At 40.8% G+C, this 13,702-nt stretch overlaps 1 protein-coding gene across 2 annotated transcripts; it reads right to left on the reverse strand.

Annotated features, from left to right (window-relative positions):
* Positions 1-244: 244 nt before the first annotated feature.
* LOC131244977 (pentatricopeptide repeat-containing protein At1g22960, mitochondrial-like) lies at positions 245-13,474 on the reverse strand. 2 transcript variants are annotated; one of them, XM_058244171.1, is made up of 2 exons: positions 10,607-13,474; positions 245-465 (listed from the first exon to the last, which is right to left on the reverse strand). In XM_058244171.1, exon 1 carries the CDS (start codon positions 13,043-13,045, stop codon positions 10,823-10,825), a length of 2,223 nt encoding a protein of 740 aa, XP_058100154.1. In that variant the 5' UTR covers positions 13,046-13,474; the 3' UTR covers positions 245-465; positions 10,607-10,822. The 2 variants fall into 2 exon arrangements, with proteins under 2 accessions (XP_058100154.1, XP_058100155.1); XM_058244172.1 differs by lacking the exon at positions 245-465 and adding an exon at positions 1,163-1,592.
* Between the last annotated feature and the right edge of the window lie 228 nt (positions 13,475-13,702).

Raw genomic sequence — 13,702 nt, forward strand, 5'->3', positions numbered from 1 at the left:
AAAAACCAGAAATATGCAGTGCACCTAGTCAGTACATTATCCAGAAAAGCAAAGCAGACCAGTCGCCTTTGAAGCTAAAGACAATTCTTTTTTGTAACTGCAATTAGAGTTGAATCAGGCCCTGCCGAAGTGTAGGTGACACATCCATGGTGTCCCAGACTAGTGAACTCTGATTTCTTACTGCCAGAGTCGACTGGCAATGAGCTCAAGACTAGTTCATATCATTTAAATGGAAATGGTCGTCCCATCCAATCCAAGCCAATCTCAGAGGCAAATAGCAACAGTTTTGAGAAGGAACGGGAGAGTCAATCGTCATTGTCGTCGCCTTCTCCCAGCTATTATTTGTTGTCATCTTTAAATTTAGCCAAAATTTTCTATCTGATACTCTTATCTTCAGCAGGTGAAACAGCCTGCATATCACTTCTTGTGACCTCCATCCAATAGAAGGAAATAAGAGCAGAACATCTGTAAAAAAAATATATCAATAATTTTAGATGGGAACTGATATCCACAACAACCATTTAGTATACCCCTTTTCCTACAAGAACAAATTGTACTCTTCTTAGTTTTTACCAAAAGTAGAAAAAAGGGGCGTCTCTCCACACTGTGCAAAGTGAACTGCTAGCTTAAAAATAAATGAAAATTAAAAGGGTGTATCTTGATGTCTTAAACAGTAAAAGGGTGTATCTTGATGTCTTAAAAAACCAAACCAGAAATCAAACTGGTCAAGCTATCCGTTCAGTTCGAAGTGGACCAACCATTGGTCAAACTCATCTGAACCAGTTTTCACCAGTCAACTCTCTGTTCATATTCAACCTTTTTAAATCTCGCTTGTGAGTTTTTCTTTAGCTCTCTGATAGTTTGGATTGAATTGAATTGGAGAAAGCTAAAGTCACACTTGAACCCAATCAGACTGGATAGCCTGGTCCGGTTACAAAAACACTGGTGTATCCCTCATCATCCTTTAAGTATCACTAAAACTAATGAAAATGTATGAAAAGAACCTAAACTAGTACAATGTATGTTAAATAATGTTGTCAAAGTAATTCCAAGGCTAGGTGTTTCTAGCCAGTTCCACCTCGCTCAGCCCGACGCAATGCAGTGACACTAGTGGTGTATCCAGCGCCTGGGTGCACCTATGCATGCCCGCATCATACTTGGGTTTATTTTTTCAGTTGTGATACCCTTATGGGTACCTAAAAGAGTGTGTGCCTGCATGTGTGTGTGTGTGTGTGTGGAATTTATTTTTTTAACCCACACTATAAGGGTGAAAATACATACGAAGAGCCTTCCAAGTCCTCTTTCAACAACAACTCTCCATTCTTTTCGGATCAAAGCTTGAATTCTTCTTCATACAAATTTCTTACATTTTTCATAAACTTGGGACATCTTTTTCTTCTGATTTTCTTTCTTCTAATAGAGTTAAGCTCAACACACTGGGATTCTTGAAAGCAATTGAGCTTCAATTGGTGCCACAGAAGAGATTGAAGATGAAGTTGTTGGATTTAAGCTTTCATGGTGGGTCCAATTTGAATACAAGCGAACTAAATTCTGGCTAAGCTTTTCATCATCATTGGTCCATTTCTTCAGATCTAATTGATGATTTCAACATCCACAAGCATTCAACCGAAGGATGCCAAGTGGGGAAAAAAAAAATTTAAAAATCTCATCTAAAATATCCTAATGATAAGAATAAGACGACATAATTTTTGTGGTAAGGGAAGGATTTCTCAACAAAAACAACATTTATTGGGTTAGACAAAACATGACCACATGCCCAAAAGTCCCAGATGTGATAAAATATGAAATTAAGGCATACATGATGAGTTTAAAAAGAAGAAAGATTAAAAGAAAAATATGTTAAATAATAGAACATCTGTTTTGCAGGATGATGATGCAGAAGAAGTTCAATTTATTGGAAGTTGGCACTATCCGTGGAGTGTTACTATCTAGCAGTAAACAACCTCATCAAAAGGGTCCCATTTGTTAAATGGACCGTTGTGATCACTAGGGTGGACTTGCTTGGTCTCACGTGTGGTCTCTTGTAATTATTGGGCTAAAATGTGTGTTGAGGTAGAGGTTAGGCCCATGGGCTTAATTTATTAATATCTAAGTAAAGAGGGGCAGTTTTGTAATTTTCTTTTTAATAATGAGAACTCTAATACAAATAGGAGAGGGCCATGGGCGTATGAGCTTATTGAGCAGCCCTTCCTCCTCTTCTCCGTCCTTTCTCTTCTTTCTCTAATCATTTCTTCCCTTCTCTTCATGTTTAAGGTTTGATACGGTATCAAAGCACATAAGATCTTCCCCCAAAATCATAACCTATCAAACAAATTTTGGTCGAATTCTCAAAAACTCTAGAGTTATTATCGAACCCTAGAAAAGAGGATCCTTCTTCACTTTCTGCAATCATTTTTAAGATGAGTGCAATCTCTTGCAAGGGAAGTGCAAAAGTCAGGCTTGGAAAATGAAAGTTTGCTGATTTTTCATATCAAGGTGATGTTGCAATCGTTATCCCTCGATTACTTTGCAGTAAAAGGCAGCTATTGAGTAGATTCTTGTTATCCATGACCTAATCTGGATGAAGTTGAGTGTGGATCTGATTATAGACCAATATTTTTCAATACTAGTTTAATCAAATTGTTAAAAGTTAGTATTGAGCCTAAAGGTGTCGTAATTGGTTCTTCATTATTGGGTAAGAATCTCAATTCCTCATTTAATGCATCAATTGTGTCTGTAAAACTTAATGGGTATAACTACTTACTCTGAGCGAAATTGGTTGAAGTGTTTCGGTTAACTCGAGAAAAGGATCACTTCCTAACAGAGAACAAACTTGAGGAATCCAATCCTAAATATAAACAGTAGATGTGCGATGATGCTCAGATTAGGACGTAGTTGTGGAATAGTATTGATTGAAGTCAAATTAAAGTTGGTGTTTTTGAATACTGCTAAAGATGTGCAGGATACAGTTAGAAGGATGTACTCATAAGTCATAACAGAATGTTTCTCGGGAGTATCAGTGGTATGAAGAGATTTTCTCTCTTTTAGAGGGAGACAAAGCTCTTGGTGAGTCTTGTGCTAACATTATTGGTATGTGGGACAATCTAATCATCCCATTACTTCGGATGTGACACTTATGAAAAAACAGATGGAAGGCGTGAAAGTGGTGAAGCTCTTGTCTGGTTTGGCAGTGGAGTATCAATCCACAACGGATCAGATTTTGGGTGGTGTTTCGATTCCCTCAAATGCGGAAGACGGAAGTTTATACTATACAAGAGAGTTTCCATTGGAAATTATTCTGGCATACTCAGGCTAATAGTACAAATAAATTGGCCTTGGTTGCCTCATCTGGTTATACGGTATGCATGGAGACCGTGGTGGACAGACTTGCCTGGATTTGAATCGGAAACCATAGGATTCAAATCATAGAAGATTCATCTAACAAGGGATTCAAATTGATTTGCCTAAGATTCGACTTAAATTGTAAATCGAAGGATTTTGACAACAATGCATGTATCCAATTTGACACTCGGGTACATAAGTCAGGTTGAAAGATATGTCCAGAAAGAGCGTATCTCAAGAGGACCAAGCAAGTCAATTGTTTATCTCAAGAGTTCATTCAACTAAAAGAATTTCAAGATCAACATGGTGAAACAATGAACAAATAGGACACGGTGTCAGACCAGTTGTTAAAGGTTGTTGAAAGAACTGAACTGAGGCTTGGAATCAGAGATCAAAGAGGAATCTTGGAAGTTGTGGATCAAAGTCGGCCAAGGTAGGAGAAGAAGCAACAAGGTCTTAAGCCTCGAACTCAACAAGGACGTGCTCCAAACCTAGCATGGAGAGGAATACAGAGACACGGAAATTTTACAGCTACCGAGAAGTAGAAATAAAAGTGGAGATCTGAAACTTCAATGATAAGCTTCAACCCAAAACTTTCCTCGATTGGATAACATGTGGGACAATATTTTTAGCTACAAATCAATGTCCAATGAGAAGAATGTCACTCTTATTTCGTCAAAGTTTTGTGGTTTTGCTATGAGATGGTGGGTGGAACTGAGAGACAAATTTTAGAGCCAATTAACTCATTGGAGAGAATGTGAGAAGCAATGGTGATCAGGTTCTTCCAACAACTTTGAAAGCAGAGGAGTTCTACATTCTTTCATCTCATTGTGAATTAAATGAGATTCATGAAGTTGTTTTCCGAAGGCATCTTCATGGATTATGACAAATAATCTGCTTCGAACTAGCCTTTCAAGACTTGGAGACAGTAGATGACACATGCCAACATGCTTTCAAAGTGGAGGAGAAGGTGACTTATCAAAGTGGAGGAGAAGGTGACTTATCAGACAAGGTGGCTTGGATCCTTCAAAGCATAGCTTCACCTTGTCAAACTCAGCTAAATCAATCTCCTATACCCCCTAAAGCAACTCAAACAAACTTACAACAGTTCCAGATTCTAATGTGGGCAGAGGAATACTAGGCAGAGGTGCTTTTCCTGGTAGAGAAGAAACAAAAAATCACAGAGTCTTGTGGATGTCATTGGCCAGGGGATATTGCTTCCCAATACCAATGAAAGCTCCCAGGAAACCAGTTGGGCTTACAGAAAAAGACCTGCTGGATGCAGCCATATTGGATCCCTGATTCAAGGATGAGGAAGATGAAGAACTTGAGGTGATTAGGGTAGGTTCATGGTTATCCAACAAGCGATGTTGACAACTTCAAACCAAGGAGATGATAGGTGGCTATCATAACATTTCCACACTGCTTGTACATCCAATGGAAAGATTTGCACCGTATTAATTGATAGGGGCAGCAGTGAGAATATTGTGTCAAAGGACACCATAGATAATTTGCAGTTAAAGACATCATCCATGACCATACCATAGTCTAAAAGAGGAGTTCCTGTAAGCAATGTTGTCAAGATCATGTAGTTTGACATATGAATCGTAAGACTCATATTGTATCACACACCACACGATAAAAATCGTAGGTTCAAATTGCAAATCCCTTTTTTTTTTCAAATCCAATTATCGTAACCCAATCATATGTTTTTGAGGAAAATTTCTTGAAAGACAAGATAAAAGAAAGACTGAATCCTTTAACATCATCACGATATGTATGCCGTCCGCAAGTTCTCAAATCGTGACATGTATTACTTCTCTTGGTGCATGTTGATGGGAAATGAATGATAATTATTTTTAAATTTTTTAGTCATTCATGATTTTCAGATTTTTTGATATTGTAAGAAAATCACAAGAAATCTTACGACTTGAGATTTAATAGGATTCAATCCCTATTGTGATATGATAACGATTTTGACAACATCGCCTATCAGAACTACATGCTTTGTATCCTTTTCAGTATGTGAATGATGTAATGAAGTGTGTTTTTTTTTTTTTTTTTTTCTGGAGGGTAATATATTTTATTGAAGAAGGACCAAATAAGACAAAAGATACAACAAACAAACACAGCTGCTACCAGAATAATCCGGCCCAATACATAACCAAACAAAAAGCCATTACATCTCTCTATAATCCCACACCTTCAGCCCTTGCTTGGAGGCACCTGCTTTTGCTAGGGAATCGGCAGTCTCATTAGCTTCCCTCCCAATTTTTCTAAATTGAATCAGCTGCCCCAACAGATATCAAGAACTTTCTGCAATCAATTCCGCTGTTTTCCAAGGCCCAAGGCCAGCTATCTGATAACATTTCTGGAGTCACCTTCAGCGATGGCAAGAATCAAATTGTTTGACACAATCAGCTTGGTCACTTAAAGAATGGTTGCTACCTCCGCATAATTGGATTCCTGAACCCAAATGAGGCCCACGATCTCCATGAAGGTTTTTCCACAATGGTCTCAAAGGACGACTCCCACTCTAGCAAACAGAGGATTTCCAAAGGAGAAGCCATAAAGTTTGCTTTGAAATGTCCTTCAAGCAGCGGGGACCATTACTCAGTATGCTCATCCGGAACTGCCTCCATTGTAGAGCTTTTGTCTAGTTAATTGCGAATTCTGTGCAGGAAATTCCCTCATTGCCAGGACAGCCCTGCTCCACTCCACAATTAGTCTGCAGATCTTGGTAACTATCCCCTCCACTTATCTGTTATCCCCAATATATTTTATTGTTTCTTTCCAGCCAAATTCCCCAAAGAGTAGCATAAGCAGGCATCTTCCAAAGTTTCTTCCCAAGTACATACAAGCACATTCATCCAAAGCTGATGCTACATACCCAACATCACCCACATTATCCCAAAATTGGCCACCACCTGTGACCAGATATTCCCAGCAGTTGGGCAAGTAATTAAGTGGTGATTGGCGGATACTTCATTCCAATTAGACAAGACGCATTTATTTGCCATTGCCATCCACTCTATTTTTAAAATTATCAATGGTGAGGATTTTCCCAAACAAAAGTGCTTGCCTTCATAGAAATGCAAGCTTTCTGTAAAATCTACAGTACACTGACACAGGACAAGGATACGAGCCAACGATTTCGCCAAGAAATTTCCATCCGGCTTCTTTATCCAGACTATTTTATATCTGCCTTCTATCAAGATAATGCCGGGGCATTTTCACACCGGGCTCGAGTGAGGTGGCCTATGAGATGCAGGGGTACACTCAGGGTGGGTGGCCTGTGTGAGGCAGGTGGCTCATGTAAGGTGAGCCCCACCCGTGTGAGGCGGGTGGCTCGTGTAAGGTGGGCCCCACCCATGTGAGGCAGGTGGATCATATGAAGCAAAACCCATATGAAGTGGGGCCCGCGAGGGGGTTCGGCCGAGGTCCTAACCCATGGGATGTGGAGCCTGGGCTATGAGGTAAAGGGATTAATTTGCCATGCTCTATCAGTTCAAGCTTTTAGAAGAAGTGGTTAGTTGTCCTGCATCACAAGATGTACACCTTTTCGAAATTAGCATGCTGGACAGGGATGGGATCTCTTGATCCTTTAGATTGCGGCGGAAGGTAGGGCCCCAAAAGATTTTAACATTATGCCTTCGATAATAGTCAGAAAATTTTGCCTCCTTATCAACAGCAATAAGGAAAAGATCTTCAAAACTCTCACAAAATTTTGCCTCCTTATCAACAGCAACAATGAAAAGATCTTCAAACCTCTCACAAAGCAAGTAGTCTCCACACCTCTCACCCCCAACATTACCCTTCCTAGCTGGGCTAGATGGGTGAGGGGATGAGAATCCTACAGGTTTTTCTTTAGGCAATTTCATCTCTTCTTCTTCCTGCATAGTTTTTTGAATTTCATCTCTTCTTCTCATTCATAGTTTTCTGAGAGATCTCCGCATTCTCCACCCCCAACTCTACAATTTTAGGCAAATACATCGAGCTTCTTCTTCCTGACCTACAGTCTGGCAGAACCCATAACTATGCAATTTTCTGTAGCTGGATAAGTGGCAAGAATCTCACCACAATGAGACCCTATGGCTATGAACACATTGACAACCCACAGCTCAAGAGGTAGATTCAAAACCTGGTTCCAGATATCTTCAAAGCTGAGAACAATCCAGTCCCTCCATTTATATAGATGGATAAGATCGGACCATCCTTGAAGAGATCACTTGCTAAAACGATTCTGTCCAAGTCTGTGTTGGGCAGAGAGAGATCCAAATAGCTTCTTCGCTGAGGTATTTCAGGATACAATCCTCTTCCTGAACTCCAATTTGAGATATCCAATCCTTTACCTCACCGATCTGAACACCGGCTTGAACAGAGGCAACTAGGCTCCATTTCAATACTTTCCATGAGTTAGTCACCACATCAGGGTTAACTTGAACCTTATTTCCATGCTCCACTTCCTCCCACGCCCAACCTGATTTCTCTTGGCTTTTCTCCTGTTATCTGTTTAGAGTACCCTCCTCAGGCTGGGCCCATTTCCTCATCGGGAAGAGTATCTCGAAAGGATTTGTACTCCATATTCTGCTGACTCTCATCTCCCTTCTTTGCCTCTTTCATCCCATAACTCCTAGCCTTGGACCCCCACTTTGCTCTGATATTCTGCTGCTCGCCTCTCATATTTCTCAAATGATTTATCACCTCTGGCCCATATTTTGCTCTTTGGACCAGAAGTTTTTTATCCAAGGAGAATTTCGAGTTAAGTTGTAAGGCTGTAGCAGCAACTTCGCCCTGTTTTCCCTTTCTGAAAAAAGGCAACCCCCTACCCTCAGCAGAACTTCCTCAAGCGATGGAAACTTACAGCACCTTACCATATCTGCTGAACACTGTGGAGAGAGGCTTCAGACCATTCTTCCTGGACGTTTTCGACGAAAAGTGTCAGCAGCTCCCTGAATCCTTCATTTCCTTTCTGTACGGAATCCCTCTGCTTACTTCTCTAGTTCCTCACCATAATCCATTCTCCCACCATCACTGATCGGAAGCTACTGTATCTTTCTTAGTTGAATGTGCAAGAAGGCATGGAAGGTGTGGTATAGGACCAATGGATGCATCCCATATACTGTCGGGGTGTCCAGCGGGAATTCACTTTGAAAAGAGCAGCAGATAGCCAAATGATTGAAGATACAGTCCAACTAGGTAATCAAACTGAAAAAGGTTCCATCAGCTTCCAAATCCCAAAATCTTTTGTCCACAGCCAACTGTGGGTATAAACATTTTGTAATTGATCAAGTATGTTGATCAACAATAGCATCTCCTCACCCAGAAGATTCCAAAGGAAAAACCGATCTCCAAATAACTTTCCCTTTTTGAATTGATATGAAAACAAAGCTTCATAATTCCTGCACAGTGGCATATCCCCACACCACCAATTTTCCTAAACCGAATCATGTCTCCAACTCCCACTCCATACCAGACATGCTTATTATAACTTCTCTGAACTGAAGAATTTAATGCCTTGCTATGATTAGTGCTATTGATAACCCAACCATTGTTTTATATGCCATAACCATCATCCATCAATTATGATAATTGGTGAGGTGTAAAATTATTAACCTGAGTTGTGAGAATATTGGTTTAAAAATGTTTAAATTGGTGAAAAATGTCATTTCTGTGGGTGTCCTCTGGGTAAACCAGGTCCAGCTGGGATAGGTGGCCTGATAAGAGATCGCAGGGGTGAGAGCGTCCTGTCATTCTCAGACCCAGTGGGGTTGCAAATATCCAATTATACCAAAGCGGCCAAGGTAACATGTGGGCTGAAGCTGGCAGCATCCATGCCATTAATCAAATCATCATCAAGGGTGACTCGAGTGAGTGTATGGTAAGGTGGCTGGAAAGTGGGAGATTTCCTTTGGAAGTTGCTAATTTGATGGAAGAAGCTATTGATTTATGTGCAGCCATGCAGTTTTCCTTGGGGAACCTTCATCATTCGGGCAACTCACAAACGCACATTCAAAGGTGTGCCCAGGACTGAGCTTTTCATCGTATGAAGGGGTGAGTAGGCTGTGTCAAGCTGTTGGAGCTATGAATTTTTATCGGTTTGTTCTCTTGTAGTTTGTAGTTCTTTTGGCTTTTCCTAAAATAGATAAGATTCTATTTTTATTTTTACTTCAAAAATATTTTTTTGAAAAAATTTCTTGGTATCAGTTTCTCAACTTGCCTGTTTCAAATGAGTCCAATAGGTTCGACAATATGGCTCCGTCGCAGTCCCGCAGAAGTCAAGAACAAAACTATAACTGCAAAAAGAGTGAACCAAAGCAGCAACAAATTCGGGGGCGGGAGAGGGAAGCGTCTATTTCAAAACATTATCAAGTATAAACAACTAGGAGGAAGCAAGAAGTGAGCACAAGTCCGAAGTGTGATTCAATGTGGGAGTTTTTTTTTTTTTTTGAAAGATAATGAGACTTTGATTAAAATAAATAAAAAAAAAAAAAAAAAAACAGAACAAAAACAGCAGCCGATACTGCTGAGATTCAATGTGGGAGTGGCACCTAGTTAGAAGGATCCTGCACCAAAGGACAAAACAAATATTTGAAAACATGTTGTAAAACTCATTTTAAACATCTACATGTAAAACAAAATCCAAATATAAAAAATTTCTTTTTAATGATTCAAAAAATAACAGATAATGAAATGATATATGTACGATAATGATTAAAACTAAAAGTTACAAAGATGCAGCTAGAGAAAATTACAATCAACATAATGTTATTTTAGAAGAGTAATACCCAATGGTTGCCCTGAGAATATCTACAATACACTCTGGTATTCAGTTTGTACAAGTGGAGCTGATGGTTCCGTGATCCAAATTGTTGATATTAGAGGCCTCACCATGGATGCCACATGCACCAAAAAACTCCCAGATAGGAAAATCTTAACCACCCATTAATTGCGCCATCCACTGTGGGATCCATCCTATCAACAGTTTCGGTCAATGAACCATGGTACCTGTACAGACTCTAAACCCAAGCATATTTGTAGATACTCTTGGCTCAAGGCTCAAGCATTTTATAGCAAAAAAAAATAAATTAATTAAATTTAAAAATTTTAAAAAATAAAATTAAAAATTAAAAAATTAAAAAGAAGCATTTTATAGCATCTAAATATAAGATGAAAAAAACTCAGCATGCAACAAGGGAACAATGCAGAATAGACAAATAAGTACATGGAAAATATGAGCAAGGTAGGAAGCATCTTATCTTACCTCCAGAGAGAAAATTCATCAGTTGGTGGAAGATGAAACCATCCAACTGGATTCAAATGATGACTTCAGGCTTTTGCCAAAGCTACTCTGATGCAAATACTCTCAGATGCCAATCTGCCCAGATAAGTGTCTGTTCCAGCCACCCTGGGCCACCCCAGTTGGCTGCTGCAGGCATTAATGAAATGCCCATTCTTCATGGCATTCCCCATAATCAAATCAACAACCTAAAACCTTGTTCTCAAGGTAGGAAACTGCATGGACTTTGTAGTCCTCAGCAAGCTGCTTAAAAAACGCAGCATGAGTACATGCATCTGGCAGGATATCTTTCTTGAGCATTTGACTATACAATCTCAAAGCCTCATTCCAATTTCCTATATTACAGTTTTCGTTTATCAGTAGAGTGTAGGTATATTTATTGGGGCATAACCCTTTCTCCCCCATCTCATAAAAGAGCTGATAAGCCTGTTCCAGCCTGCCCACTTTGCATAAACCATTTATCAAAGCATTGTAAGTGATCTCATTCGGGGATATCCCTTTATCTATCATTTCTGAGAAAAAGATAAATGCTAGTTCCAATCTCCCTTGGCCCGCATAAGCATGAATCAGAATCGTGTATGTCACTATCGAGGGTGATAAGCCTCTCATAAGCATTTCATAAAAGACCTCCCGAGCTTCTCTAAGATGACCCTTTACTGCATGAGCATGGATTATGCACGTGTATGTCACACGATCCGGAACAAAGCCATCCTGAAGCATCTGCTGCAACAAACCATAGGCTTCTTCCAAATCTCCAAATTTGCAAAGTCCGTCGATTAAAACATTATACGTAATTAAGTTCATATGCACCCCCTTGGCTACCATCTCTTCTCGGAGACGGAACGCCTCTGACAAGGTGCCTAACGTCAACTCGCCAACAATTCGAGTCGTGTATGCAAAGCAATCCGGGTGCAATCCCATCCTAAGCATCTCATCAAAAAACTTCTTTGCCAATGCCAAATCACCTATCCTACAAGACCCATTTACAAGGGTCGTATAAGTAAGCACATCAGGAAGAAGCCCCTGAACAAACATCTCATCTTTGAGCTTCCAGGCAGCCTCCAAGGCCCCGATTCTACAAAGACCATAGATTAGCGTATTATAGGTCACGACATTAGGCGCTAGCTGGTTCCTACCCAAATCATCAAACAAGTGAAACGCCTCCTTTATGTCACCTAGTCTACAATACCCATAAATTAAACTATTGTACGAGACTACATCCGGTGCCAAATTCTTCTTCAACATCTGCGAAAACTGCTCTCGAGCTTCAGCCATCTCTCCCCTCTCGCAAAGCCCATTAATAAATGTATTATACGTCGTAACTGTCGGCGTAGTGCCTCTCCTTTCCATCTCATCCCCAAATCCCAATGCTCCAACAAAATCACCCTTCTTGCAATATTCATAAATCAAGGGATTATACGTGCAAGCCGAAACTGTCAGCCCTGAGTTCAACATCTCCTCAATCAGCTCCTTGGCCCTATCCAACTCCCCTTTCTTCGACAACCCATTGATCAAGACGTTATACGTCACATCATTCGGAACACACCCTTTCTCCTGCATTTCCAATAAGAGATTAAGAGCTTCCTGCATCTTCCCTTCCTTGCAGAAAGAATCAAGCATCGTATTGAAAGTGACGACGGTGGGGCGCACCCCAAACTTGCCCATTGCATCATAAACCTCCCTTGCCTTTATTAAAAGATTGCCATCTCGAAGAATCCGAAGGATCCTGTTACAGTTCTTGACATCTGGCAGAAACCCATTTCTTGCCATCTTATAGAAAGTTGATAGAGCAAGCTCCACCATCGATTTTTTGGTGTAAATCCACATCAAGAGATCAAGAATCTTGGGAGTAACATTGGGACCCACGTGCCCGCTGATCAAAAGATCAACAATCCCATCCAAATTTAGTTGGATGGCCCGCTCCATTACGGAGTAAGCAGGCCGCATGAGATCGTTCTCGACGAGAATTTCCAAGATGGCACAGAATGCGATTTCAGACCGTTCGAAACCAGGCTGGCGAGTGGCCCAGCGAAAGAACCGCAGAGCGGCAATGGGTCTGGTACGGATTGAGTAGAGAGCACTTATGATGAGCTCACAGTCAAGAGCTATGGATGGTCGATCCAAACCGTTGAATTTTTTAGAGTCAGACTCGGTTACTTCAGGTGGTTGATTCTGTGATGGGTTGTGATGGGGGGTGAAGTCTGATCTCATTAAGGGTTTCTCTGTGATTAGAATGAAGGAAGTTTTGGCGGGAGAATGAGAGAAACGGATGATTACCTGAGTGGAGGAGACAAGGGTCGCCAGCGAAAGAGGGATTTTGGAGGGTAATCTGACGATTTTTGGCGGAAATCTGACAATTCTGGTGAAAAGACACGATGGGCACCGTACAAAGACGGTGAGCATGGCCGGAGTGGAGGATAGATGGGTTTCGTGGCTGCGGTGGTTGAGTTTCGTGGCTGGGGCTTTGGATGCCTGTAACTTGTGTAAAATGTAAGAAAGTAACAGGTGACTTTCTTACAGTTTGTGTTTGGGGGAGAAATGTTACAGGTAACAAAGTCTCAACCTGTAACTTTCTATCAGGTAAGATTGCAAGAAATGTAACAGAGGAATTAGGTGTTTTTCAAGTCACAGGTTAATTTGTTACAGGCAACGGCTATCCATTTCGAATTTGGGAGAGGGTGGTGGAAACGCAGCTGCATTGAAAGTGCACCTACCTGCTCTGACCCAACGTCTCCTTCTCCCTCTCTCAGCGTCTCCTTCCCTCTCTCTCTCTCTCTCTCTCTCTCTCAGCGTCTCCTTCCCTCTCTCTGCTTGGCAGGGGAGCCCTAACCCTTACTGATTTTCTTTTTTTATGTTTTATCTCTCCTTCATGTTTTTTCTTTTGCGCGAGTGCGGAACGGGGCTGTTTGGCAGGGCGGTTTGGGATGGGAACGGATTGGCTACTCCCCCTGACACCACTCATTGGCTGGTGGTCGGTGCTCTGTGGGGCCCACCATGATGTATGTGTGTCATCCATGCCGTCCATATATTTTTATATATCATTTTATGATACGACAAAAA

The sequence above is a fragment of the Magnolia sinica genome, chromosome 1 (genome assembly GCF_029962835.1).
Source record: "Magnolia sinica isolate HGM2019 chromosome 1, MsV1, whole genome shotgun sequence".
Lineage (NCBI taxonomy): Eukaryota > Viridiplantae > Streptophyta > Magnoliopsida > Magnoliales > Magnoliaceae > Magnolia > Magnolia sinica.